The following is a 27,274-nucleotide window of genomic DNA, read 5'->3' as shown; positions in this document are numbered from 1 at the left end:
CATTTTGTTTTAGCTTTCATGTCCTTCAAGACTTAAGCATATTTTATAGCGCCATCTGACAATTCTATGATCACAGGTTTATAGGACCAACACTTCTTATTATCTGACCATCTGATCTTTTAATTACAGACCTCCAAATGGGTATGAAGTATTTCACTGGAGTTTTGCTTTGTATTTCCCTGATGGCTAATGATGTTGATTGTCTTTTTATGTGCCTGTGCTTTGTATATATTCTCTGCAGAAGTTTATATTCAGATCTTCTGCTCATTTTAAAACTGTGTTATTAGTCTTTTTATTGTTGAACTGTAAAAGTTCTTTATATAATTTAAATTCTGAACTTTAATTAGATGTGATTTGCAAATATTTTCTCCCATTCTGTAGGTTGTCTTTCCATTCTAATAGTGCCTTTGGAAGCACAAAAGCTTTGCTTTTTTTTTTTTTGAGAGATGGAGTTTTGCTCTTTTGCCCAGGCTGGAGTGAAGTGGCGTGATCTCTGCTCACTGCAACCTTTGTCCCCTGAGTTTAAGCAATTCTCTTGTCTTGACCTACTGAGTAGCTGGGATTACAGGCCCCCGCCACCATGCCTGACTAATTTTTGTATTTTTGGTAGAGATGGGGTTTCACCATGTTGGCCAGACTGGTCTTGAACTCCTGACCTCAGGTGATCCACACACCTTGGTCTCCCAAAGTGCTAGGATTACAGGCGTGAGCCACCATGCCTGGCCAAGCTTTTAATTTTTTTTTTTTTTTTTTTTTTTTGAGACGGAGTCTCGCGCTGTGTCACCCAGGCTGGAGTGCAGTGGCACGATCTCGGCTCACTGCAAGCTCCGCCTCCCAGGTTCAGGCCATTCTCCTGCCTCAGCCTCCGAGTAGCTGGGACTACAGGCGCCCGCCACCACGCCCGGCTAGTTTTTTGTATTTTTAGTAGAGACGGGGTTTCACCATGTTAGCCAGGATGGTCTCGATCTCCTGACCTCGTGATCCGCCCGCCTCGGCCTCCCAAAGTGCTGGGATTACAGGCTTGAGCCACCGCGCCCGGCCGCTTTTAATTTTTAAAATGGCTTTGTATAGATGAGGTCTTGCCATGTTGCCCAGGCTGGTCTTGAATTACTGGGCCTTCTGTCCTGGGCTCTGAAATTGCTAGGATTATAAGCATGAACCATTGTGTCCAGCCAAAAGTTTTAAATTTTGATGAAGTCCAATTTATCGGTTCTTTCCTTTAGTCGTTTGTGCATTAGGTGTCATATTTAAGAAACAGCTGCCTAAACCAAGGTCACAAAGATTTCTATCTATTTCTTCTAAGAGTTTTATAGTTTTTGCTCTCACATTTAGTTCTTTGTTCCCTTTTGAGTTAATTTTTGTTTATAGAATAGAGTATTAATCTTTCCTCACGTTTTGTTTTAGTTTTCATGTCTTTCAAGACTTAAGCATATTTTATAGTACCATCTGACAATTCTATGATCACAGGTTTATAGAAACCTAAGTCTCCCAGTAAGTATGTCTCCAGACATTTGCGCATGACACGCTGTTTCTTCTTGTGACTTTGGATTTTATGATCATCTAAGCAGTGCTTTATCAGTGGTAACGCTGTACACCCTGGCCCAGGGAATGTCACTGCAGGGTGGATACGCATTTCTGCCAAGGGCCTCTGGATGTCAGTTAGACCAGGATCTCCTTTGTGTTCATTTCTCGGCTTGGTGATTTCTAGACAACACAGGTAGTGTTAAACTGGCCCTGAATCCACAAGACAGCAGGCCTGTGGTTACACAGTCTCAAGGGAAGACTGTTCTCCCAACCCAAAAACAGGCTGTGACATTCCAACTTCTCTGCTAGTTCTTGTGCTGCCAGTTGGGTTTTCCCAGTGTCTGCCTCAGTCCTTTTTTAAGCAGCTTGACTTTATGCTGGTGACTTAATCCCAGCTCCTACATGGCTTAGACCCCAGGCTTTGTCTCAAGTCGATGTGGTCATTAAAACTCAAGGTCCTCAGTCAAGACCCCTAGCCATGCACCCATGGTGCAGTTCTGCCCGCTGCTCTTTTTTGTTCACTCTCAGATTTTAGGCTCTGGGGACTGCCCTTTCTTGTGAACCAGTCATTCATTTTAGGGACAAGGGTTGCATTTAATCCAGCATTTCAAAGTATTTAGAAGCAGGGAGGCCAGGCGCGGTGGCTCACGCCTGTAATCCCAGCACTTTGGGAGGCTGGGCGGGTGGATCACCTGAGGTCAAGAGTTCAAGACCAGCGTGGCCAACATGGTGAAACCCCGTCTCTACTAAAAATACCAAAAATTAGCCGGGTGTGGTGGCAGGCGCCTGTAATTCCAGCTACTTGGGAGGCTGAGGCAGGGGAATCAATTGAACCTAGGAGGCAGAGGTTGCAGTGAACAGAGTAGCTAGGACTATAGGCATGTGCCATGACACCTGGATAATTTTTCTGGTAGAGATGGGGGTCTCATTATGTTGCCCAGGCTGGTCTCAAACTCCTGGCCTCAAGCGATCCTCCTGTCTTGGCCTCCCAAAGCATTGGGTTTACAGGCATGAGCTACCGCATGTGGCCTGCACTGAGTTAATTATGAAACAAGCATGATGAGATTACAGAGTAGACTAGAAGATTCCACACCAAGTTTACAGATATAGCATCAAACTTGCAGAAAGGGTCCTCCCATGCTAGCTTCCAGGAACTGTTTTCCAAGGAGAATAAATCCTGTCCAGACATGCAGTTTTGGACAGAACTTTTCATAAGCAAAGCCCCAGAGATAGCATGCTGTGGCTTTAGCTCCAAATCACCATCTACAGCAAGGACAGGTCATATGCAAATGCTCCTTTTATTGGGCACCTGCTGGCTGTGTGGCTACTACAAATTTCTGACTAGTGTCCTTGTACTTGGCTGATGGTGGCACAGGCTAGGTTGTGTCTGCCCAGGGCTGCTGAGCCCTATAAACCTCGCAGTGGGGTGCAACTCTTAAGGGACAGCTCTTAAGCCACCAAAGCCCAGCCCACAGCTGCCTCTCCTCTCCCAGGCTCTGACTCATTGGGATGTGAACTTAGCTCCTTGTCGAGTCAGGCTTGGAGGAAGGGGCCCTCTCAAGAGGCAGAGAACTTCAGGGCCAATGGCAGAGGCTGCAGACATTAGCTCTGGCCACCTCAGGAGGATGCACTACCGCAAAACTCCAAGAAATAAAGAACTACAGCCTGCATGATGTCACAGCTGTGTTTGAGGGGAGACCCAGAGAATGGACAAGCAGCATAGTGTCCACAAAAGCTCAGAAGCCAATCTGATAAAGACCTCACCTACATCATTTTTATTGTAGCTGTCTACCTCTGGTCAGTTTCTGAGTGGAAGGCCGTCACTTCCATGATGTATCAATATCAGAGCCTTCACCTCTCCAACTAATCTCACACTCTCTTCTGGGCAAACTCTGGGCTCCATCCAAACACCATTATTCTCAGTCCAGCCTCTGCACTGACCAATCCTTGTGCCTTTGCCCATGTGGTTCTTTTGCTGTGTCCTCCCCACAGCTCCTTCCAGCCACCCTCCCACTTGAAGGAGCCACCTCTTTCTCCTGGTGGCTCACTAAGGGCTCTGCAGTCTTGCTCCCATGTATTGAGCGGCTAGAGTCTTTTCCCCAACAGGAAGGCATGTTGCTTGGTGGAAACACTGCCACTGTGCTGCTGACCCATGCCTGCACCCTCCCTGGTCCTTCAGGGTCCTGCAGCTACCACCTACCTTTCCACGGCTGTTGGAGTCACGCTGGTCAGGGCAGGAGCACCTGGCGTGGCTTTGGACCGCTCTGTGAACCGGGAATCAAATGCTTTCATGGGTTCGATCTTGGACGGGGTCGTTAACACAGAAGGTGACAATGCAGCAGGAGTAGAGGTAGCATTCATACTGGGGTGAAGAAGAGGGGAGGCATGTCAAGCGCAATCCTGAAAGGATCTGGAGGTCTAGTATTTGCATTATTTGGAGCCTACTAAAAAAGGCACAAACATCAAACTTCCATAAACACAAAAAATTTCAAGATACAATCTACTACTCCCATTTCTTTAAAATTTTCATGTGTTAAAATTATGGACACCGAGAAGGTTGTGAGCAAATGCATACACATTTCCCCCCTTTGCACTGTTCTGAGAGCTTTTGCGTGAAACATGAGGCCTAGAACATGGTTCTTACAGCCCTTTTTTCTAGTCATACTGCCCTATCTCCAAAACTTAAATACAGCACCTCTACCCCAAACCACTCCAACTGCTCACCTTTCCCACTTCAACAATGAGTCTCATGAGATAAGCCTGCACCTGGGGTGCTGAAGCCATGGTCTGCTCCTGGCCTTTACCCTTAGTGAGGCATCCTCCATCCTGGGTGGCCCCTCCCATATCTCCCTGTGACAGTGTCACATTCTTGGCATTATGCTCCAAGTGCTCATCGCACAGCTTTCGTCTTCTATTCCACAGAGAAAGGAGAGGCCAGGCAGAAGCCTGCCCGGTCCATCCTTCATGTCCAAGCCCACATAACATGCTTTGGGACCATGGCCACTGTGCCTCCTCCTGAGCACACCCAGGCGAACTTCCACTCCCACCTGCCCAGACACCACACCACATGCCTGGACAGCCCCATTTTTCTCCTCCATGACCTGTGGCCACCAGAATGGGCCATCCCCGAAGCAGTTCTCAGATCTGGCATGGTCTATCCTTCCCAGGCCCCCTTCTTCCTGGCATGCTTTGCTTCCTCACTGGTCTTGCTGCTCAGTCTTTTCTTCCTACCCTCTCAGGATCCCCCCAGGACAGTGACCTAATGTTTGGGCATGCCTCCACAGCCATGGTGCTAGCACACAGAAGTAGGAGCCTGCAGTAACACAAGACTCCATTCCACCAATGGAGAATTGCTCTAACGGTATCAGCTGTATCCCAGAAGCAGGGGACTGCAATAACACAAGACTCCATTCCACCAATAGAGAATCGCTCTGATGGTATCAGCTGTATGTGCCAGGGAGTGGCCAATGTGGGGCACCACCATCTAATAGAGTCACTCTCCTAAAATGGAGGTCTCAAAGCCTTCTATGTCTCTATTCTGGGGAAAAGCCCAGACTACCTGATCCAGCACAGACACCTTGGCCTTCTCCCTCTTCTTGGCCTTCCTGAGGGGATTGGGGGGCTGCTGCCCCTGATACCCAGGCCTCCTCCCCTGGTAGGCCTGTATGAGCCCTGTGGAGGGTACCCTCTGAGGCACCTCCCTGACCCTGAGATACCAGCCCCTCTTTGGATGGCTAGCCATTTCTACCCAGGGGACCTGAGGGGCCACCTGCAACCCTGTGGCTGCCTCTCCCCTACCAGCCTACACACTCCCTGAGGATGAGGACCCACCAATTAAGCCCCTGCGATGCCTGGGGCCTAGCAGGGTATGTAACCTAGAGCAGGTGCTGAGCAAACATTCACTCCTGGCTTTCATTTGTGCTTGTCTGGTTCTGATTTCTAATTTGGTTTCCAAGTAAAGATGGATGAAGACACAGGCTCTGTGAGTGAATATAATTCTGAGAGTACGAGGGGAGCCTATGCCTTTCCACAGGAGCACCCTGCCTAGGATGGATGCTCTGTGATGTGCTCAGCAGACTGAAGTGGCGGCTGAGGCCCCAGAAATGTGAAGGACCTCCAGTGTAGAGCTGCCAGGTGGGGTTGACTCTGCAGCATGTAGCATTTCACTGATAGCTCCCACCCTTAGCAGCCTGACCCTTGGTCGGCCTTGATACACTCTCTGTGAAATCCTCATGGTCCTGAGCATCAGAGACTCCCCTCTGAGAAGTCCCCATTTCAAATCAAGCATTTTTTTCTTCCTTTTTTCATTGGAGGGGCCACAAAGTGCAAACAGAATAAAATTCTCTGTCCTCAAAACCATGTGCAAACCTGAACTTTCCCCAGCGACAGGAACAAGCCTTGGCACCCACTAACCTGTCTTTATTGACAGAATCGCCTGCAGGTCTGGCACTGGCAGCCACCACAGGCTCTGTGCAAGGCTTCGAGGCGCCGAAGGAGTTAGGGGTACTGGAGTCCAGTGGCAGTAGCTGTGGACTGCTGTGAGAAGAGAGCATGGTGCCCGCCAAGGAGCCCGAGAGGGGGATGCTGTTAAAGAATGCCGTGGAGAAGTCCCTGTCATCAAGTAAGAACAAAAGTCAGCCTTGAAAGTCAGGTGCCACATCCAGTACTTTATACATTCAAATAACTTTTTTCTAGGTCCAAAGGCAGTAGGTTTTCATGACAGAAAATCTGCAAAGTTACAGAAAAGTAAAAAGAAAATTAAAGCCACTTAATATACTATATATTTAATTGAATCTAGGATTTACAGGCTCTATATGTACTACTAAGAAAGAAAACAATGCTACTAATTGTCAGATGCCATTGATTGTACAACACACCCAAATCTCAGAGGTGTTAAACTGTGCAAACACGTCTTAGGAGGAATGAAATGCAGCAATACAGAAAGGGCCTCCCTTTCATGAAGGGCCAGGGGGCATGCCACTAGGTGGGTGTGCCATAATATACCTAACCCAGCCTCTACTGAGGGACCACAAGACTGTCTCCAGCTTTTTCTATAACAGATGCTGCTACACCAGGACGCAAGGTATTGCAGTGTCAAAACTGAGGATTCTGGGACAGCCAGGTCTGACTCCTCTGCCATTTGCAAGCTTGTGACTTGCTCCAACTACTCTTGTGCCTCCAGTCATGTCTGCAAAATACAAAGTGTCAGGACTCTCCCCATGGGGTTGCTGTCAGGACTAAAGTAGTTGATGTAGGACACTCTTAGAACACACATTAGCTGCTCAGAGAATTATGAAATTCTACCAATTGTCATTACACCTAAGATTCACATAATACATGGGATAAATTCTTAGAAGTGGAATTGTAGCATCAAATGAAATGTTCACTGATGATTTGGAATAAATATTTCTAAAGTGCCCTCCTCAGAGGTTTAAATTATAAGCCATGTATGAGAGCACCTATTTCTCCACATAGGTGCTTAGTAACACTTTTATCAAATTTCTTGACACTTAACAATCTGACAGAAGAAAAATGGTATCTTACTTTAATTTTGATATGAGTGATGTTGACATTTTTTCTTTTTCTTTTTTTTTGAGATGGAGTCTCACTCGTCACCCAGGCTGGAATGCAGTGGTGCGATCTCGGCTCACTGCACGTTCCGCCTCAAGGGTTCATGCTATTCTCCTGCCTCAGCCTCCCAAGCAGCCCGCCACTATGCCCGGCAAATTTTTTGTATTTTTAGTAGAGACGGGGGTTCACCATGTTAGGCAGGATGGTCTCAATCTCCTGACCTTGTGATCTGTCTGTCTTGGCCTCCCAAAGTGCTGGGATTACAAGAATGAGCCACCATGCCATGCCCAGCCGACATTTTTTCAAAATAGAAATACTTGATTTCCGGCCAGACACAGTGGCTCATGCCTGTGATCCCAGCGCTTTGGCAGGCCGAGGCAGATGGATCACTTGAGGTCAAGAGTTCGAGACCAGCCTGGCCAACATGGTGAAACCCCCTGTCTCCACTAAAAATACAAAAATTAGCCGGGCATGGTGGTGGGCACCTGTAATCCCAGATACTTGGGAGGCTGAGGCAGGAGAATCTCTTGAATCTGGGAGGCAGAGGCTGCAGTGAGTTGAGATCACACCACTGCACTCTAGCCTGGGCAAGAGTGAGACTTCACCTCAATTAAAAAAAAAAAAGACAGAAATACTTGACTTCCTTCTTTTTGTGAACTGCATGTTCATATGCTTTGTCTACTGTTTTGTTATTGGTCTTTATTACTGATTTGTAAAAACTATTTACATATTAAAAAACATTCCTTATATGGTAGGAAATATTTTCCCTGGGATATTGTGCTTCAACTATTTATGGCCTTTTTTATTTTATTTTTTATTTTTTGAGATGGAGTCTTGCTCTGTCACCAGGCTGGAGTGCAGTGGCGCAATCTCGGCTCACTGCAACCTCTGCCTCCCAGGTTCAAGCGACTCTCCTGCCTCAGCCTCCCAAGTAGCTGGGACTACAGGGGTGCGCCACCACGCCCAGCTAGTTTTTGTATTTTTTAGTAGAGACGGGGTTTCACCATGTTGGCCAGGATGGTCTCCATCTCTCGACCTCGTATCTGCCTGCCTCGGCCTCCCAAAGTGCTAGGATTATAGGTGTGAGCCACCACGCCCAGCCAGTCTATCTTTTAAATGCACTAAAATTTTTAAATTTTTGTGTACTCTAAATTGTCACTTACAGAAAATAATTTTTTGACCTCTGAGATTATAAAAAATACTCTTCCGGAGAATCTTCTAAAATTTTAAACAAAAATATTTTAAACAACAAAAAGTTAAACGAACTCTAAGCTGTTTAGAATGTATGTAATAAATTGTGAGGTTGGGACCCAACATTGTTTCTAGCGGTGGGGCGGGGGCATGTAGTCCTGTCTTCCATTTACTGAATTAGCTAATGTTTTATCACTGATGTGAAAAGGTACCTTTAAAATTCCCATAAATATTCGGGCCTATTTTCTGATATTCTATCATATTCCACTGCTCTATGTATTCATGTGTCAATATCTCACTGTTTTGAGTATGACAGCCTTTAAGTTTTAATTTCTGGTGGGGCTAGTCTTCCCTGATTAATCTTCTTTTTCAGAAATATTTCAGCCATTTCTATTTATTTTTCCACATAACTTTATTTTATTTATTTATTTATTTGATACAAAGTCTTACTCTGTCACCCAGGCTGGAGTGTAGCAGCACGATCTTGGCTCACTGCAACCTCCCAGATTCAAGCAATTCTCCTGCCTCAGCCTCTGAGTAGCTGGGACTGCAGGCGCGCCACCACTCCCAGCTTATTTTTATATTTTTAGTAGAGACGGGGTTTCACCATGTTGGCCAGGCTGGTCTCAAACTCCTGACCTCAGGTATCTGCCTGCCTTGGCCTCCCAAAGTGCTGGGATTATAGGTGTCAGCCACTGTGCCCAGCCGAGTTTTCCGCATAACTTTATAGTTACCATGTCTGATTCCAAAAATTCCTGTAGTTATTTGTACTGGTTAAATTTATAGGCTACAGGAGAGCTGACATCTTTATGATGTCATCCTAGCTAATCAATGGTATGAATTTCTAGTTATTTCTTTGAGTTTTCTTTGAAGCCTCTCCGTAGGGTTTTAAATTTTTTCTTCATTAAGGTCTACATCTCTGGTTGCATCCTAGTTATTTTATTTGTGAATGTGACTTATTTCTTTATGCGCTCTGAGGATAGTTGGTGCTACCTGACTTCATGTTGATTGTATCCAGCCACCTGACTATCTTCTTTCATTGCCTATGGCAGCTTTTCCAGTTGATTCTGTTATAAACCATATCATCCTTAAATAATTATCCTTTCCAATTTGTTCTTTCCTTTGACTAACTACATGGGCTAGGACCTATAGAACAATGTTAAATTATAGTTGCAAGAGTAGGCATTTGTTCAGTTTTTGAACTTAATTTGAAATAAGATAATTTATCGAGTTAAGGAAGCATCCACCTACTCCCATTTAACTGAGTTTTAAAAATTACGTTGAATTTTACCAAAATGCCTCTTAAGCATCAATGAAAGAGATCATATAATTTTTTTTCTTTTGATCTACTGATATGTAGAACTAAATAGTTACCTAAAATTTGAACCTCCTTACTTTCCTAAAACAAACCTCACTTGGTCATGGTATATTAGCCTTTAACAAGCAGTAAGGTTCTGTTTGTTACTATTTCACTTAGATTTTGCATTGACGTTCAGAAATGAGAGTGATCTTGAATTTATTATGTTTTATCCTTGTAAGATTTTGATATAAATATTATGTTCATTTCAAAATAAAAATTTGCACATTTCTTCTCCATGCACTAGAATATTTAAAATGGTGTTAACGGTTACCTGAGTTACCTGTTCCTGAAAAGTTCCTAAAGTTTCCCTGTGAAGCCATCTTAGTCTGGTGGCTTTGGTGGGGTTAACTTTGTCCTCTATTTCTTCCACAGTAATTTTTCACTTTTAGTAATTTTATTTTCTTCAAAAACTATCCATTTTCTGTGCAAATTTATTTGCACAGAGTTCAGCAAAGAAGTCTCTCATCTTTTTGATTTGTCTGCTATTATTTCTCACTTATACCTACTTTGCATATTTATGCTTTTTCTTTTTTCTTGATTAGCTAAGCTAATAAGGACCTATTCTGTTGCTACTTGTTTATTAGAATGTGGGAATCGGGAGGGCAAAAAGCTTTTAATACCAAAGGAATCAGGTCCTGGTGCCAGAAATATGCATCCTATGTCAGAAAGTTGGCCCCAGACCAGACCTACCCCTTCTCACCAGGTAAGGCCTGGAAGGATCCACAGAACAAAGTGCCACCATCAACACCACCACCTCCCCATCCCACAGGCCCAGTGTGCTCAGAGCTCAACCACACACTGGATCTCACTTGGTCCTAGTAAAAGGTAGGTAGGGGCATTATCACCTATAGGGTCACAATAGGAAAAAGACTTAGTCAAAAGAAAATGAGTGCTCTGTGGGGAGTCAGCAGACCTGGTTCTGGCTCTACTCACGGGGACCTCAGAGCCTGCATATCTAACATGAGGAGACTGGATCTGTACACTGTACAAGAGAAGGTTTCTTCAGACACCAAGGAAGATGTGGAATAGCTTGTGGATGGACAACTGCAAAACGCAGAGGCCTAAAGTGTGTAGTCTCTATGAAGGGCTTACAAATGCCCTGAGCAGATAGGTGGAATGAGAATAAACCCAGAGTGAACTGCCTTGACAGTGGGGGTCTATTTCTTTTACATAGGGCCTTATCATTTTTCTTTCTTTTTTTTTGAATCAACACACATCATTTTGGGAAGAATAATCAATTCAAAAACAATCCTCACTATATACACTGGGACAACAGCAAGTGGTGAATGAGTCTCTTCCCCATCTCTGTCCCCAACAGGAAAATGTGTTTCAGAGCCCTACCCTCTGCCCAGTAATTCTACTTCTAGAAGTTATCCTGAGAGAATCACAGGTGAGCTCAAAGACTCATTTATAATCATGAGAAACTGGACACAATACAAGTCCACAGTGAACTGGCTAAGCAAATCCTAGGACGGGAACCTGGATAATCAGACAGTAAATGCCTCAGAGGACTAGTTATTAAAATGGATGAATGGGCAAGAAACAGTAACAAGTGGGGTAAAAAAGACTGGAAATACAGATATCAAAATGTTAACAGTGACTGTATCTGATTATGGATAATGTTTTTATCTTCTTTGGGCTTTTACTATTTTCTAAATTTAACCATGTGTAAATATACCTTTCATAATCATAAAAATAACTTTATGAAAGAAAAAAAGAAAAAAAAAATCAGCCTGACTGACTGCCTTCCTTGTGCGTCCTCTGGTGCCCTGGCAACAGTGAAGTGCAGCAGATGTGCTGGCTGCCTTAGCACTACCACCCACCACATGATTCAGGTGCGCACAAGGGCTCCAGGAGGAGTATGGGCTTTGAGACTCTGGGAAGCTGAGCTCGACTTCCTTGCTTCCACGTTCTACCAGTCAGGTTGTGAAGGGCCTATGAAGATCCTCACCGTGAAAGTGTTAACCGCTGAAAGAAGACAGGAAGATCTCACCAGATAAGATCATGAAAGGGGAATGAACCAGTACCCAGTGTCCAGCTGTGCTATGCAGAGAGGCGTGATTCTTCTCCGACCATCTGCCGTCCGAGTCTCAACTTGTTTCTTCAGAAGATTCTAGCAAAGCGGAGTTACATAAATGAATGCAAAAGTTTCTGCCAACTATTTCCAAATATTAAAAAATAAAGTCTATTTTTTTCCTGGTGATAAGAACACTGAGCATAAGATCTACCCGCTTAGCAAAGTTTTAAGTATGCAATATCATATTGTGAACTGTAGGCACTCTGCTGTAGGGGAGATCTCTAGGACTTATTCATCTTCTATAACTTAAACCTTAAACCCTTTGGCTAATAACTCTCATTTTCCTCTGACCCCAGTATTCACCATTCTATTCTTTGCCTCTGTGAGTTTGACTATTTTAGATTCCTCATATAAGAGGTATCATGCAGGCCAGGCGCGGTGGCTCATGCCTGTAATCCCAGCACTTTGTGGAGGCCAAGGTGGGCGGATCACGAGGTCAGGAGATCGGACCATCCTGGCCAACATGGTGAAACCCCATCTCTACTAAAAATACAAAAATTAGCTGGGCGTGGTGGTGTGTGCCTGTAATCCCAGCTACTTGGGAGGCTGAGGCAGGAGAATCGCTTGAACCAGGGTGCTGGAGGTTGCAGTGAGCCAAGATTGCACCACTGCACTCCAGCCTGGTGACAGCGACACTCCATCTCAAAACAAAAAAAAAGAGGTATCATGCAGTATTTGTCCTTCTGTGTCTGGCTTATCATTAATTTGTACACATTAAGTATGTATAACTTTTTATATGTCAATTATACCTCAACATGGTAGGTTTAAACATAATAAGGCTTCTAAGGAAATGTATTCTAAATTCTCCTTCTAAGCCCTTCTGGTACAACTAAACAAGACACCTAAGCAAAGAACAAGCAGTGGGTGCATGCCACACTAGCCGCCCCACACAACAGCCATGGAAAGGGCTAAAGGACTGAGTCCTGCACCCATGAACCACACGTCTGTCACTGAGCTAGGGATTTTCTTTCCTTTTTTTTTTCTTTTTTTTTGAGACAGAATCTCACTCAGTTGCCCAGGCTGGAGTGCAGTGGTGTAGTCTCGGCATACTGCAACCTCCACCTCCTGGGTTTAAGCAAGTCTCCTGTTCAGCCTCCCATGTAGCTGGGATTACAGGCATGCACCACCACACCCGGCTAATTTTTGTTTTTTTTTCTTTTAAGTACAGACAGGGTTTCATCATGTTGGCCAGGCTGGTCTGGAACTCCTGACTTCAAGCGATCTGCCCGCCTCAGCCTCCCAAAGTGCTGGGATTACAGGCGTGAGCTGCCGTGCCTAGCCTGAGGTAGGGATTTTCAAACTGACTTTCAAAATAGAATCCTTCCTTCCACAGAAAGCTCGTAACTAGGGGTTTTCTCTCATTCTTTATATTTGAATTGCCTGGAGGAGCTTTGTCAGCCTACATAGGCTCCTGGAGATGGATTTAACTCCCCAAGCAATAACATTCCCTACCCTTTTCCTGCCCCATTTCCAACCCCTTCTCATCAAACATGGCTTCCAGATGAAGAAGGGGAACCCACAGAAGTCTCCTAAGGGCAGGGACCGAAATCCACTGTTGTTAGCATCTAGGATTTCCTAGAAAGGCCAGCAGGATAAAGTTTGTAAGTTCTTACAAGAGATGACCTCCTCTGGGCTCCTGGGGATAAGGTCTTTGATAAAAGGGATCCAGGCCCCATGCAGCAGTTGGCAAGGGGCCAACAGGCCCGAGGCTGGCTAACCCATGGATCCCGTGCCAAACTAAACAAATCCCTTCCTTCCCACCACTGGTGTCTGCCCTTCACCCTGTCCCTGGGCATATGTCCATGTCTTTAGTGCCATCAGGCAGGGCTCTCACCTTCCTGATATCTTCAAGACTCTCCCCATTGACGACACCTGCGACTGAGGTGGCTGAGCCCATCTCCCTGGTCGCGGCACTCTTCTGGTCCAGCTGCTGCTGCTGCTGCCTCCGTTGGTACTTGAGCATCTCAGGGTTCTCAATGACGGCTGTGGAGAGCTGGGCCTCGGTCATGATGGCCAGGCTCTTGCCATAGGTGGACTGGTGAATGCGGCTCTGGGGAAGCAAGAGAGGCAAAACATGCCAGAGTGAGCATCAGTGTGGCCAGTGCTGCCCACCAGCAGGCAAACCACAGCAGGGCTCTCCTGGCTCTGAGCAGAGAAGGGACCCAAGGCCAACTCCCCATCGCCTCCCACCCTATTCTGCCTGTCCCTCATTCGACAGCTCTGTTGATGTCTCATGCTCTCCCTCGATGTTTATGGCCTCCCTTGTATCCGTAACTGGGATGACAGTAAATGAGACAGCCAACAAGACAACACTGCCCCACAGTCTGGTGCAGAACAAATAACAATCCACAGTGCTTCAATGGAAAGGAAGATACTCAAGGTGCTAACTTAAGGCTCTTAAGGACCCAAATGCATTTGGGAATCAGATCCTAGAACAAGAGTCTACTTTCACAGCTCATTTGCAGCCATCAGCCCTGTGGTTGGAAGTCCCCATTGGCCTGCTTACAGTGTCTCTAAGAGTATGGGAAGGCCTGGCACAGCAGAGATGGGGAGCCTCCTTTACTCCCACCCCTCCTAGTATGTCATCATACTCCCTTCCTCCTAGGCCCTCGTAGTCTTGTCCCCTAACAAGCTAGACAGAAGCCTCATGAGAGCAGAGATGGTGTCCCCAGCACACTGTAGTAACGGCTGTACATGAAAGTGCATGAGGAACAGACTTCCACGGGATGTGCAAATGTCCAACGTGGGATTCTGCCCAAGAACAGGGACTGTGGTTAACAGGACATCTGCTTTACACCAGAGTATGGGTTGAGAGGCAGCATTCCAAGAGAGGTGCCTCGGGACTCGCTCCTGCAGGGCTTGGATGTGGCCAGGAACCTCCTTCTCTTGCCATCTTGGCTCCTGCCCTTCTCTCCTGAGTCTATCCCCTGGAATCTCGAGGCAGAATTCAGGGTTTGGCCAGAGTTTCCCTGGTGTTCCTCCAACATGGAGTCCTAGCCTGTGACTTGGGAAATGGTAAGCAGATGGGTTATTAGGCTCCCAGAGTGACTCCAAAGGAGTGCATAGTGATCCCCAGGTACCTGATGACAGTGACAAGATTGGAGGAGGACCTGAGGCCACTGAGATACTCATTCCTTCATGGAAAAATGATGGGGTGGCAGGACCCATTCTATGTGCAGTCACTAAGGCAGACCTCTCCCCCAAAGGGGTTCACATTTTAGTGGGGAGGTCACACTGTAGGTTAAGAGGAAGCTTCCACCAGCAAATAAGGTCATATGAGAGAGCTGCCAGCCTGCTCTGGGCTTTCACAGAGCTCCCTTCAGACACATACACACATCCTACCAAGCAGAGGCAGGTTTCTAAGCCTATGGTAGGTGAAGCAGGGTTTTTCTCAAAACCTGGAAGAAGGACACAGAGACCCCATCACCCCGGCAGAGCACGGAGGGGAGGTGGCCTGGCCCAGAGGCAGCAGGCCTGGTTCCCTCTTCTGACCTAAGGGTCACACATAGTCTGGGCAAAGAGCCATGCTATTTTCTGAGGCTTAGTTTCCATATCCACGAAATGTATGAGCCCTGCCTTGAAGGGTTTTGTGCAATTTAAATGAAATCATATATGCAAAACACATTCCCAGAGCCTGGCAGACAATACGTTCTAAGAAATGACCAATATTACTACCATGAAGGGGAAAATGACATGAGCAGGGGCCCCTGAGGAGTCACTTCAGCTCTTTCCCAGAACAAAAACCTCCCAGTGGATGGCCTATTATCAGCTCAAGAAGAGATGCCTAAAATAGTTCTACTCTTAACTCCAGGACTTATTTCTGAAATGGGAACTCGTTTTTTAATTGATCTATTTTGTAAAGAAGGATTACAAGATATAAAAGACAAATATCCCATTACATGTTAAGAAATGACGTGTCTGTGAATCCCACAAGAAGAGGGTGTAGTCAAAGGGGTCTCTCAGAGCTATTGTGGCTATGGTCACAGAGCACCCAGCAGCACAAGGGCCGTCAGCCTACCTTCTCCTCCTCGCTCAGGGGATCACCAAGCTCATCCTGGGAGAAGTCGAGGAATGCCACAGAGCCATCCATAGAGCACACCAAGATGCCCAGCCCATTCAGAGTCCTGAAAGACATGGCCATCAGCAGCCTGGTAGCAAGAGCCCCAGGCAGACATATATGCCATAGTAGCTGGCCTGTGAGGATGGTGGGCAGTGTTCTAGGGAGATGCTGGAAACTCCTGGTTCCCTTCTGTGGCCTGAGGGTGGGGGTGCGGGGGGCAACAATTGTGTACCAAACGGCCCTGGTGTTCTTTAGTTCTAAGCAGGTGTACAAAGTATCCCTTACCATATGTTCTGTAAGAATTTTCAATTTCACTTATCTTACTTTTGAAACTATTAAAATTAAAAAAAAAAACTTGACAAAGTATACATATAAATCAGGTCACTGAGAAGCAGAAAGTGTGCTTCTGACTTTGGTTCATGCAATGACGGAGTAAAGTAGAACACACTAGGATCACGTCATTCTCCTTGTCTTAGACAAATCCTGAAAAGGCATTTTCCAGTAGCAAATCCTGCATAGGCAGGACATTCTCACAGCAGCAGGTACACTGCTGCCAGTTTCCAAAACATGTGCAAACAGCACTCTTGGTCTGGGCCACTATGACACCTGGGGAGGGGTCGCTGGCCACCTGACCCTAGTCACATCCAGGAGGCCTCACATTCCAATGTGTGGCTTCTCCTTTCTTAACCTATTCTTGTAAGTAGAATCCACCTTACCAGGAAATATCCATGATGGATTTGTCAAACAGTTCATGGATGACCACCAGCGGCCGTTTTAGACATGTGAGCTGGAAGGAAAGACACAGCCAAGGTTAATGAAATTACTAAAATTCCCTTCTGTATTCAGCTCAGTTAACATAACCAACCTAGAAGCTTTGGTCAGAGCGGCTGCTGATATTTAAGGCATCTTCAACTCTATTCAAACTACAGCTGCAGAGATCCCAAACTGTGGGTACCAAAGCCTGCCAAAAATGTGCATGCTACCTAGAGTGGACCCTGCCTCCAGGGCTTGCTGTGGTCTGACAGAGGAAATAGCTTTATACACAGACAACGAGCAATGGAGAAGGCAGAGTGGGAGCGGGTTTCTGAAGGACTATGGTCGGAGCAGAGGGACAGCCCCAGAGTGGACCTCTGAGAGAGTCTATGGAGCAGGAGACAGGATAGCAAAGCCTAGACAGGGGATGAAGCACCCTGAGAGAGAACACAACACATTTTCCCTGGGCCCAAGGGACTCTGGTACACATTTATCCAAGGCTCATTCTACACTATGTGCAGGTAGTACAGAAATACATACCTGGGCCCTTAATCTAGGCCCAGTTACTGACTATTAATACTTTGATGAATTATTTTCTTCTATTTTGTGCAAATATTTATTTTATTCTTCAAAGAAAGAATTTATTTTATTCAAATTTATTTTATTCTTCATGGTTGTGTCTGCTTTTTCATTTAACACACAATAAGTATGTCATTAAATATCTTGTAAAAGTCTCTTTTGGATGACTGCATAGCATGCACTGTGTGCATATTCTCTATTGAGTCACTCATTTGCTGGCATACATGCTGACTCCACATTCCAATGGCTATGGTAGGCTCTTCCTCTTGTGCACAAGTGCCTGGCTACCCTGCTGGCTAGCCCTGAGCTGCAGGATGATGGGCTGGGAAGAAACACACTTCCTCACAGGATGGTGGGCTCCCACAGGTGCTGCTGTAGCTTCTGGGAGGCTGTGGGGCTGAGCGTCCCAATGCAGCTTGAGACTGCTGTGTGGGGAAGGAGAAGCTGTGTCTACCCTAGTGCTGGAGAGGGGGCTGAAGTCTGAACTATCTGGAACCCACATTAAGAATCTTGCCTCCACCTTAATTCCACTTCTAGAAAAAGCTGCCTTGTCCCTCCTCCCATAAATGTGCCTACAGACCCCTCAGAAATCTGCAGGCTGTGTGACTGCCTGACCTGAGCATTCTAAGAAATATGGGCATCACAGTCAGTGATGTTTTGGTTGCAGCACCACAAACAGGGCCTCTGGCTGGGAGGAAACAGGGAAGGTCCCCTGAACGGCTCTCTGTGGTACTGTGGTTCAGGTTCCAGAATGGGTGTTAAGTGAATACTGGGCCTAAAAAAAGAAAAAAAATCACAACGCACACAGTAATAGATTTCTCTGTAACAAACTAATAAATGCAGCCAGAGGATAACCTTCAAACCCAGAACACTTCAAACTTGCTCTGCTTATAGGGACACTTTTTTACAAAACGAAAAAAAATTTAATGTGTATGCACTTTGCTTTATCAAACTTTAAATATATTGGCACCTTGATGCTCAGCAGCAAGACTGCTCCCTGCACTGCATGTAGAGGTGTCTCTCACCACACAGTCAGGTCACAGCACACCAGTCACTGGCAGTGAGAAACTTAACCCTTCAAGAGCTCTCACTTAGAAATGGCCACAGTTCTTACTCTTGGGTTCTCACTCGCCAACTACCATTGAACATATCTGCTGAGAACCTACTCTGTGGAGGGCACTGAGTTAGGAAGGTGAGAGGAACAATGAAACTGAAGACACATTGGGCTGGGTGTGGTGGCTCACACCTGTAAGCCCAGCACTTTGGGAGGCCGAGGCAGGTGGATCACCTGAGGTCAGGAGTTTGTGACCAGCCTGGACAACATGGTGAAACCCCATCTTTACTAAAATTACAAAAAAATTAACTGGGTGTGGTGGCCTGTAATCCCAGCTATTCAGGAGGCTGAGGCAGGAGAATCGCTTGAACCCAGGAGGCAGAGGCTGCAGTGAGCCAAGAAGCCAAGATCGTGCCACTGCACTCCAGCCTGCTGGGCAATAGAGGGAGACTCCGTCTCAAAAAAAAAAGAAGCTGAAGACATCGCCTCCTCTCAGGGGATGCAGTGAGGAGCACCAGGCTCATAACCTTACCCATCACAGCATCACCCAGGGGTGAAATGGACTAACAAATGGAGGCGTCAGCTTTCTGTGTGTCTTTTTCTGTTGACATAAGCACTTATCTGTCTTGTTTATATGCCTAGGAGTGGAAGTGCTCCAGGTCATATGCCCAGCTGTGGTAGAAACTGCCAAACAGTTTTCCCAAGTGCTCATGCCAGCGTAAACACCTGTCAGCAACAGCTATATCAGTTCAAGCTTATCATGTCCTTGCTGACACCTGGTACTATCTTTTTTTTTTTTTTCTTTAATTTTAGCATTCTACTCGTAGGTATGTACTCACAAATAAATGAAAACATATGTCCACATAAAGACTTATACAAGAATGTTCATATCAGCTTTAGTCATAATATCTCAGAACTGGAACAACCTTAATGTCCATCAACAGGAGACTGTATAAATAAATTGTAGTGTATTCATACAGTGGAATGCTACACCGAAATTATAAGGAATAAAATATTGTTAAGTGCAGCAACATACACGAATCTCAAAAACACTGTGCCAAGCAAAAGAAATGAAGACACAAAGAAGCAAGCACCACACAATTGCATTTATATGAAGTTCAAGGGCAGGCAAAACTCATCAGTATAACAGAGGCCATTAGAGTGGTTGCTTTGGTGGTGAGGAAGGTCTTGACTGGGGAGGGACAAAGGGACAAAAAGGAGTGCTCTAGGGAGTGATGACACTGGTGTGTAAACATGTATGACAACTTACCAAGCTGTACCTTTCAGGTGAATACACTTTATATAAAGATTTTTCTTTTTTCTTTTTTTTTTTTTTGAGACGGAGTCTCGCTCTGTCGCCCAGGCTGGAGTGCAGTGGCGTGGTCTCGGCTCATTGCAAGCTCCGCCTCCCAGGTTCAGGCCATTCTCCTGCCTCAGCCTCCTGAGTAGCTGGGACTACAGGCGCCCGCCACCAAGCCTGGCTAATTTTTTGTATTTTCACCATGTTAGCTAGGATGGTCTTGATCTCCCGACCTCGCGATCCGCCTGCCTCGGCCTCCCAAAGTACTGGGATTACAGGTGTGCACCACCGTGCCCGGCCATATAAAGATTTTGGGAAGCAAGCCCAAGATGCTGCTCATGGCATTGACCACTGAGGGTGCTGCCCGAGCCTGGACACGAGAGTTGGTCTAGCTAGGGGTCAAGGTGGCCTCTCCTGGCTGGGCACAGACCCAGTCTTCAGCATTTCCTTCTGGGAGAGCAGGAGAGCCTGTGAGCTTCCAAGGAGGGGCTGACCACGGGTGCAGAGTAGAAGTACACTCTGAGCATCACCCAAAGCAGGTCTCTCTTTCCTCCACTCGCTACTTTGCCAACCTACACCTCCCGTCCTGCAACAAAAGCTCAGGGTAGCAGGCTCACCCAGACAGAAAGCGAGCGGTCCTTGCTGCCAACAGCGCAGCAGCAGTACGGGCAGCTGGGCTTGGCAGAACTCCCATTCTTCTGCTTCTTTTTGAAGATTTTTGGGTTGAATTTCTAAAGCCAAATAACAAATGTTAAAAATAATTAATCAAGCATGAGGCATGTCCCCTGTGCCCAAGTCCCAGCCCGCTGAAAGGAGTCTCCTACAGACATTCTCTGAGTCCAGGCACTGAGCATGCATTTCATCTTCCTGACCACCTATGAGGCATCTGGCTGATGATGGAAAGGAGGCTTAGGGAGGTCAGAAAGTATGTGCGGAGGCACCAAATGAGTAAGCTGGGAAATGTGCAGATTTGAAACTAGCGCTACCAAACTCTCCATTTCTGAAGCATGCCAAGTAGAGGGGATGGGTAGCTATTGAAACTAGCCTTCTCAATTCCCTCTGGCCTGGCAGGGACAGCCCTAGGACCTGCAGAAAAGCTGAGCCTGCAAGGGGGCTTCAGAAACAAAGACCTTCTCACTCCCTATTTCCTAAGGGAGGCCAAGGGGATGGGCAGGAGGGGTATGAACCTCTGAATTCTTGAATTTCTTCTTGCCTCACTGCATGTGTTGTTCAGTTATAACTGTCTAGCAGAGATCTGCTCAGAGAGTCATTTGTGATCTCCCTGGGCCAGTGGCCACGGCAATATCACACACAGGTGCCTGGTTGGCTGCTTAGTCCAGGGAGCTACCCCCAGAGTAACTTGTCTTTCTTTTTGGAAAGGATGAAAGCATTCACTGAGCTCCCAGCCACCTTCCTGGATTTAAAGCGGGTGAACGCTCTGGGAATCCTCAACCTAGGACAACTGAGGGCAGAGGAAGGAGGGTTCTTGAAAGTCTGATGTCAGGTAGCCTAGAGATGTTTTAATTCCAGAGGGTAGGCAGGAATGGTCGGGGTGCACAGAGACTGGAGAATATGGAACTCAGAGGCATGTCCCTGGGCTTACTGTTTCCAACACCAATGAGGCTGCAGGGCCTTGGGAGCTCTGTGAGCCATAGGCAGGCGGCGTGATCTCCCAGAGCCACTAATGAAGTGGTTGTGAGGACTGCATGGGAGAATCATGTAGAGCACTAACCATGAAGCAGTGATTTCCAAAGACTTTAACAACAAAGCTCTGGTTCAAACAAAACCCTACATGGACTCCAAAACAAAAGAATTTAATATGTAATATTTTATTTATACAAAATTTGTGTTTTAAGGTACAATATATAGATACTTATTATCTTTTTTTTTTTGAGATGGAGTCTTGCTCTACTGCCCAGGCTGGAGTGCGGTGGCACAATCTTGGCTCACTGCAACTTCCGCCTGCCGGGTTCAAGTGATTCTCTTGCCTCGGCCTCCTGAGTAGCTGGGATTACAGGCGCACGACACCATGCCCGGCTAATTTTTATGTTTTTAGTAGAGATGGGGTTTCACCATGTTGGTCAGGCTGGTCTCGAACTCCTGACCTCGTGATCTGCCCATCTCAGCCCCCACAAAGTGCTGAGATTACAGGCGTGAGCCACCGCATCCGGCGGATACTTATTATCTATTCAAACACAGGCAAAAATGAGTCCATTTTCATCAGGGTCTTGGATGATCCTTAAGTTTATATCAACCTTAGCCCATCAATCTGTTTATTTAATTGGCTGCTCAGTGTTGAGAAAATCCTGGTTCTCACAGATTATTTGCAACTACTTAATGGCTTGCCTTGGGTTCTCTCAGGACACTATTTAATTAAAGTCATAGAGAAGCATAAGACGAGTGGCCAGACAACTCTCACGCCTAAGGACTGACAGCAGCTTCCAACTCAGTGATCTATGGCATGGCCTTGCACCTCTGGTTGATGCTGCCAGGTGTGGGGACAAGTGCAGTGCTTGGTGGGTGCACCAGAATCCTACCTGTAATCACTGGAGCCAGGTGAGGGGGACACTGTGCTTGGGCACTCCTGAGCATACCTGAGTGTGTAAAAGGCTGATGTGGAGCTACAATGTTCCTAACCCAAGACTGACTTTGGTGATGTTCACCATGTAAAGTTTGCCAATAAATCAACCAAGTACATACTCTATTTTGTAAAATTAGTTTTTAAATATTTAAGTATAACTATTCAAAATAAACCAAGAATTAATATTTGCTGAATCTTGGAGCACATCTTCCTTCAGTTCCCTGGGCACTCACCACGACAGTCACAGCTTTCCGGTGCCCAACAAAGTCCATGTTGGTCTTCCATCCCTCCCGTTCGATGATCTGGGCAGTGGGGCCTGAGTTGTTCATGGCATGGGCAGACACTAGGTAATGCCCATCAGGTGACCAGCTGAGCCGCAACACATGGGTCGTTCCTCCACACTGAAAGAAGCATCTGCACTTGAAAGGAGCTCATGGTCACCGTTGTGACCAAAACTCTGGCCTCAAGGATAAAGTTAAACTTCAATTTATAAATGTGTGATGGTGGAGCATGCACCCCAAGCTTCTGGCTACACTGACAGTTTCTGTGTCTCCAGATGGCCCAACCAAAAAGGGCTCTGTGAAATGAATTTGGAAACTGCAGCATCCTACACTCCCCCAGAGGAGCTGAACAAAGAAATACAGTACAGAAGTGTAGGCCCTGAGGAGATCTGCAGGAAGGCTACCTGTTTGAACCATAGCCTCTGTGTGGGCCAAATCTCTCTGGCCACTGACCCAATTCTTCTGTGTAGCACCTGTTAACCCACAGCATGGCATCTGCACAGCATCCTCAAGATATACTCTGGTGGGGAAAAAGCTCTTTTTAACCCAGGAGCCTGGCAGAAGCCTGTGTCTGTAATGTAGCTGATGACCATGAGGCACCACCTACTCTCTTGAGCCTGTTGCCTCACCCAAAGGGTGGTGAGGACACCTGCAAGGGACAAGAGGTTTGTAACATCCTTATAAACTGTAAAAGGAACAGTAGAAAGGCACTGTTCCCCCAACCTGGACTGGGGACTGAGGCAGAACATCCCTTTACATTATTCCTCCTGCAAAATGAGATGACATGGGTCCAGAGCCAGCTCCCTGAAGCTCAAGGTGGGCCCAGGGCAGTTCTAAACACTTAAGGGTTAAGATCATGATCTTACAACTCTAGAGCAGGACAGGACAAACCAGGGCCTGAGTGTAGTGAAATCACCCACTTCAGCTCCCAGCCTAGGCCATAGATCCACCCCCTACCCGGAATGATGGGCCCACCCAGTGGAGGCTGAAGAGTACTACCAGCTCCTGCTGGTACTCACGACACTCCTAAAGCCGTCCCTAGGAGTCCACCTCATGGGACCCCAATGCCTGGCAGTCAGAGCCCTGAGGAACTCCAGAAGGAGCAAAAGCTCTTCAGGGCAAGACTAAGTAAGGTAAAAACCAGTAGTCATATATCTAGCCCAGGAGCTGGTGTTGTGCGGGGAGAAGTGAACATATGACTATCACCTTACTTTTGCAGTCATCCTGACCAGTGGGCAAATGCCTGCTCTTCCTGCAAACCTTCACGCATGTGTCCCTCGCTCTGTGAAGTCTTCCCTGATGCACTCACCTCTCCTGGGTTGTTTCTGCACTCTGGACCACTCCATCATCATGCAACTAATGGGAATGCCTGTCTTTCCTAAGCGGCTTTAAGCTTCAAGAGGAGAGACTCCATCTCAATCCACTTTTATCTTCCTGTGCCCAGTTACTGCCTTCTATACAACAGACACTTAATAAATGTGTAATGAACAATGGTGATCTTGAGCTTTCATTCCATTTGAAATCAGAACTCAAATAAAGGAAGAGTAAAATACTAAAGAAGCTACTGCAGTCTGATTTCCAAATGTGCAAACTGTACTGCTAACTCTAGCCAGGAAAAAAGGCCCCTGAACTGCAGGGTGCACATCAACAAGCACAGGGGATGGCAGAAGAGTCTCCTCCATCCTGCCCTGGCCCCCAACAAGCTGCACTGCAGGAGGCTCAGAGTAAATTCCACACTATAAGCAGCAGTTTTACCCATGTCTGTGGGAGTGAGCTGGGTGACAGAATGATGTGGAGACATCTCTAAGGTTCACTTCAACTTTAAACCTATAAATCTGGGCCGGGTGCAGTGGCTCATGCCTGTAATCTCAGCACTTTGGGAAGCTGAGACAGGTAGATCACCTGAGGTCAGGAGTTCGAGACCAGCATGGCCAACATGGTGAAACCCCGTCTCTATTAAAAGTACAAAAATTAGCTGGGTGTGGTGGTGGGTGCCTGTAATACCAGCTACTCAGGAGGCTGAGGCAGGAGAATTGCTTGAACTTGGAAGGCGGAGGTTGCAGTGAGCCAAGATCATGCCACTGCACTCTAGCCTAGGCAACAAGAACGAAACTCCGTCACCAAAACAAAACAAACAAAAAACAACAAAACTATAAATCCCTTTCATTTCAAAGTTGGAAATTAAACAGCATCTCAGAAATGAAGGATTTTGTATTATCTGACTCTTAGGGCCAGAGTCCCACCCCAGAGAGCCTTGGTGAATACGCTCAGGCTCCCAGACTCGGTGCATTCCCCAGGTGGCCTGGCCCATGGCCAGCTCCCTCTCTGCACACAGAAGTCAGGAAGGGGCTGGCGCAGTTGCTGGGGCTCAGCTCCCTGAGCTGTCCCCACTTACCTCATCAAAAGGCTTGGTGATGCTGGTCTCCAACTGCCAGTCCAGCGTCCTCCACACCTTTAGGCTGCGGTCATCAGCTTGAGAGGCTATGTATTTACCAACAGGGTCCCATGTCAACCCTTTGACCAAGCCAGAATGACCTCTCAGAGTAGCTAGAATTTCTGTGAAGAAAAAAAGAATGTGGAGAGGTGTCATCTGGGGAAAATGTGACCTCAATCCATGGGCTATAGGATGGATATGCAAGAGAGCGGACTCAGCAGTCTGCCCTGGCCAGCCCCCACACCAGGCAGAAGCAGAAGGGCCTCCTTATTTGATCTCCACCAAGGCAAAAGCCAATTAAAGAAATGACTGCATCAAGGAGGCAGGCACCAAGGGGCCAGTTCTGATCCAGGTCTTATCTGTATCTAGCGGCCCTGCCTATGGCTGCCCTTCCTGGGCTGTGACACCAGCACTTCTGACGTTAGCCTCCCTGGTAGCTCCCTGATAAGAAGGAGGCCTACCAGCTCAAAGGGCCACACAGTGGCTCAGTCTTTTGTAAGTTATGGCTAAAGACAAAGGTGTGTACGATGGTACCCCATATAGATCTGTAATCCAAATGCTACTCCAGTCTCTAAAGTTGCCCTCTCCATAGCCAGACTGAGTGTTTCCATACATGCTGGTGGCTTTCAAAGAGTTAAAATGACCTGGATCCATGAGGAAAGCATACTTCAAACACAGAGCTGAAATATGAGAAGAATTTTACTAGTTATAACTGTGCCAGGTTATGCCATCTGTTGTGACTTTAGAAAAATCAATCTTTTGCAAAACTGGGTTTGTGTTAGCCCATATCTGCTCAAGGGTTTCACAGAGGAGATGGTGACTGAGCTGAGCCCAGAGCCCAGTGGTGGGGGTGCACATAGCATGTTTGGGAGCACCAGGGTCCCCAACAACAGCTGCCCATCCACTACCCTCATGATCTGTGGCATGCCATGCTAGCACTCAGTTACTATTTTTCTTAAGCATTAATCTCTTTTTAAAACTTAAGCAAATGTTACTGATAAAGAAAAACTGACAAGACACATAAATCCTAGGCCACTGTCATACATCTGTTGCCACCAAGACTACGGAGACAGCCCAACTCTTGCTCCAGAAACCGACAAGAAGTACTGCTCGCTGTTAACCAGTCAGAGGAGGCCCCAGACCTGGGAACTTTACAGCATTCCAGATGACGACAGTGTTATCCACGCTGCACGAGGCTAGCCAGGCGTCATGGGGAGACCATGCTACATCCATCACATCTGAAAGAAGACAGAGGGTTCTGGTGAGATCTTTTACCCGGCAATGCCCTTGTCTATTAGCTTGGCCAGTGCCCCTGGGACCTGGGACCTCATAACAACTCTGGTATTTTTTAACCAACCTGAAAAAACTGCCCCCAAAATTTTTCAATTGGTCATAAATTTAAAGCATCTAACCGACCCCAGTGCCTCACTCCTTTTACAGACGAAGCAACTGAGGGTATGGTTCAGAGCTTGGGCACCGTATGGCACCACACCCATGCATGAGAGCCTGCTACTTCGTGGGTCTGTGGCCTGGAGCATGCTCCTCAGCCCTGCTGACTAGATTCGCCAATCATAACAGGGCCTTCCTCCAAAAGCCTTCTGAGCATGAGACACGGTGGGTAAAGCACATGGCAGAATGCCTGGCACAGTCAGAACTCCAGGGCTGCTGACAACTGAACACAAGTCATCTTGAGGCCCTTGTCTGGTTCATGGACTGGGTCTCATCTCCCAGACCCTGATTCGCTACGGAGCCTCCAAACAGAATTAATCACACTCACTTCTTTGTGACTCCATTTTATCATTTGTCAAGTGCAGATCAAAAAACAAAATCTAGACCAGGTGCAGTGGCTCACGCCTGTAATCTCAGTATTTTGGGAGGCTGAGGTGGGCAGATCACTTGAGCCCAGAAGTACAATACCAGCCTAGGCAACACGGCAAAACCGCATCTCTACAAAAAATTGGCTGGGCATGGTAGCACATGCCTGTATCCCCAGCTAAACAGGAGGTTGAGGTGGGAGGATCACTTGAGCCCAGGGAGGTCAAGGCTGCAGTGAGCCATGATTGCGCCATTGCACTCCAGGCTGGGCAACAGAGTAAGACCCTGTCTCAAAAAACAAACAAAAAAACCAAAAAACCCCAAAACCTATCTTCATAGGGTCATTGTAAGGATTAAATGTGATAAACTGCTGCAACACCATGCCAGGCACACACCAAGGCATCGATGAGGGTCCGCTGTGACGATGGTGCCAACCTTGCCTATCCTGCCATCAGGGGTGAAGGGCGCAGTCTTAGTTATTTCTCTAACCTCAGCGCCTGGTGCAGTGCTAGGTATACAGAAGAATGATTGGTGAGTTGAAGAAACAAACATAGCAGCAAGGTAACAGCTATCAAGTGCTTTCTTTGTACAAGAGGTTTAAACAAAAATATTCCAAATATCTATTGTATTTTTTCTAGTTTAAAAAAAATCTAGTGACAGTTTACCAGGTTTTTTTTCACATTGTCTCACATGC

General features: G+C 46.6%; 1 protein-coding gene across 8 annotated transcripts in view; it reads right to left on the bottom strand.

Moving 5' to 3' along the window:
• The window catches only part of LOC101017878 (protein HIRA), a 100,986-nt gene that overhangs the window by 41,242 nt on the left and 32,470 nt on the right, over positions 1-27,274 (bottom strand). For 6 of the 8 annotated variants that reach the window (XM_003905213.4, XM_009216780.3, XM_021921355.1 and 3 more), the window contains 10 exons: positions 25,908-26,003; positions 24,727-24,887; positions 22,284-22,451; positions 20,087-20,200; positions 16,500-16,570; positions 15,742-15,847; positions 13,558-13,773; positions 11,674-11,759; positions 5,938-6,135; positions 3,725-3,886 (listed from right to left, as the gene is read on the bottom strand). In XM_003905213.4, coding sequence (XP_003905262.1) covers positions 3,725-3,886; positions 5,938-6,135; positions 11,674-11,759; positions 13,558-13,773; positions 15,742-15,847; positions 16,500-16,570; positions 20,087-20,200; positions 22,284-22,451; positions 24,727-24,887; positions 25,908-26,003 — 1,378 coding nt within the window. Of the gene's footprint in view, positions 1-3,724; positions 3,887-5,937; positions 6,136-11,673; positions 11,760-13,557; positions 13,774-15,741; positions 15,848-16,499; positions 16,571-20,086; positions 20,201-22,283; positions 22,452-24,726; positions 24,888-25,907; positions 26,004-26,975; positions 27,089-27,274 lie in introns of all 8 variants that reach the window. The other 2 variants (XM_009216783.1, XM_009216784.1) reach the window with 1 other exon arrangement.

Source organism: Papio anubis, chromosome 16 (genome assembly GCF_008728515.1).
Source record: "Papio anubis isolate 15944 chromosome 16, Panubis1.0, whole genome shotgun sequence".
NCBI classification, from domain to species: domain Eukaryota; kingdom Metazoa; phylum Chordata; class Mammalia; order Primates; family Cercopithecidae; genus Papio; species Papio anubis.
This window is presented reverse-complemented; position numbering and strand designations above follow the sequence as displayed.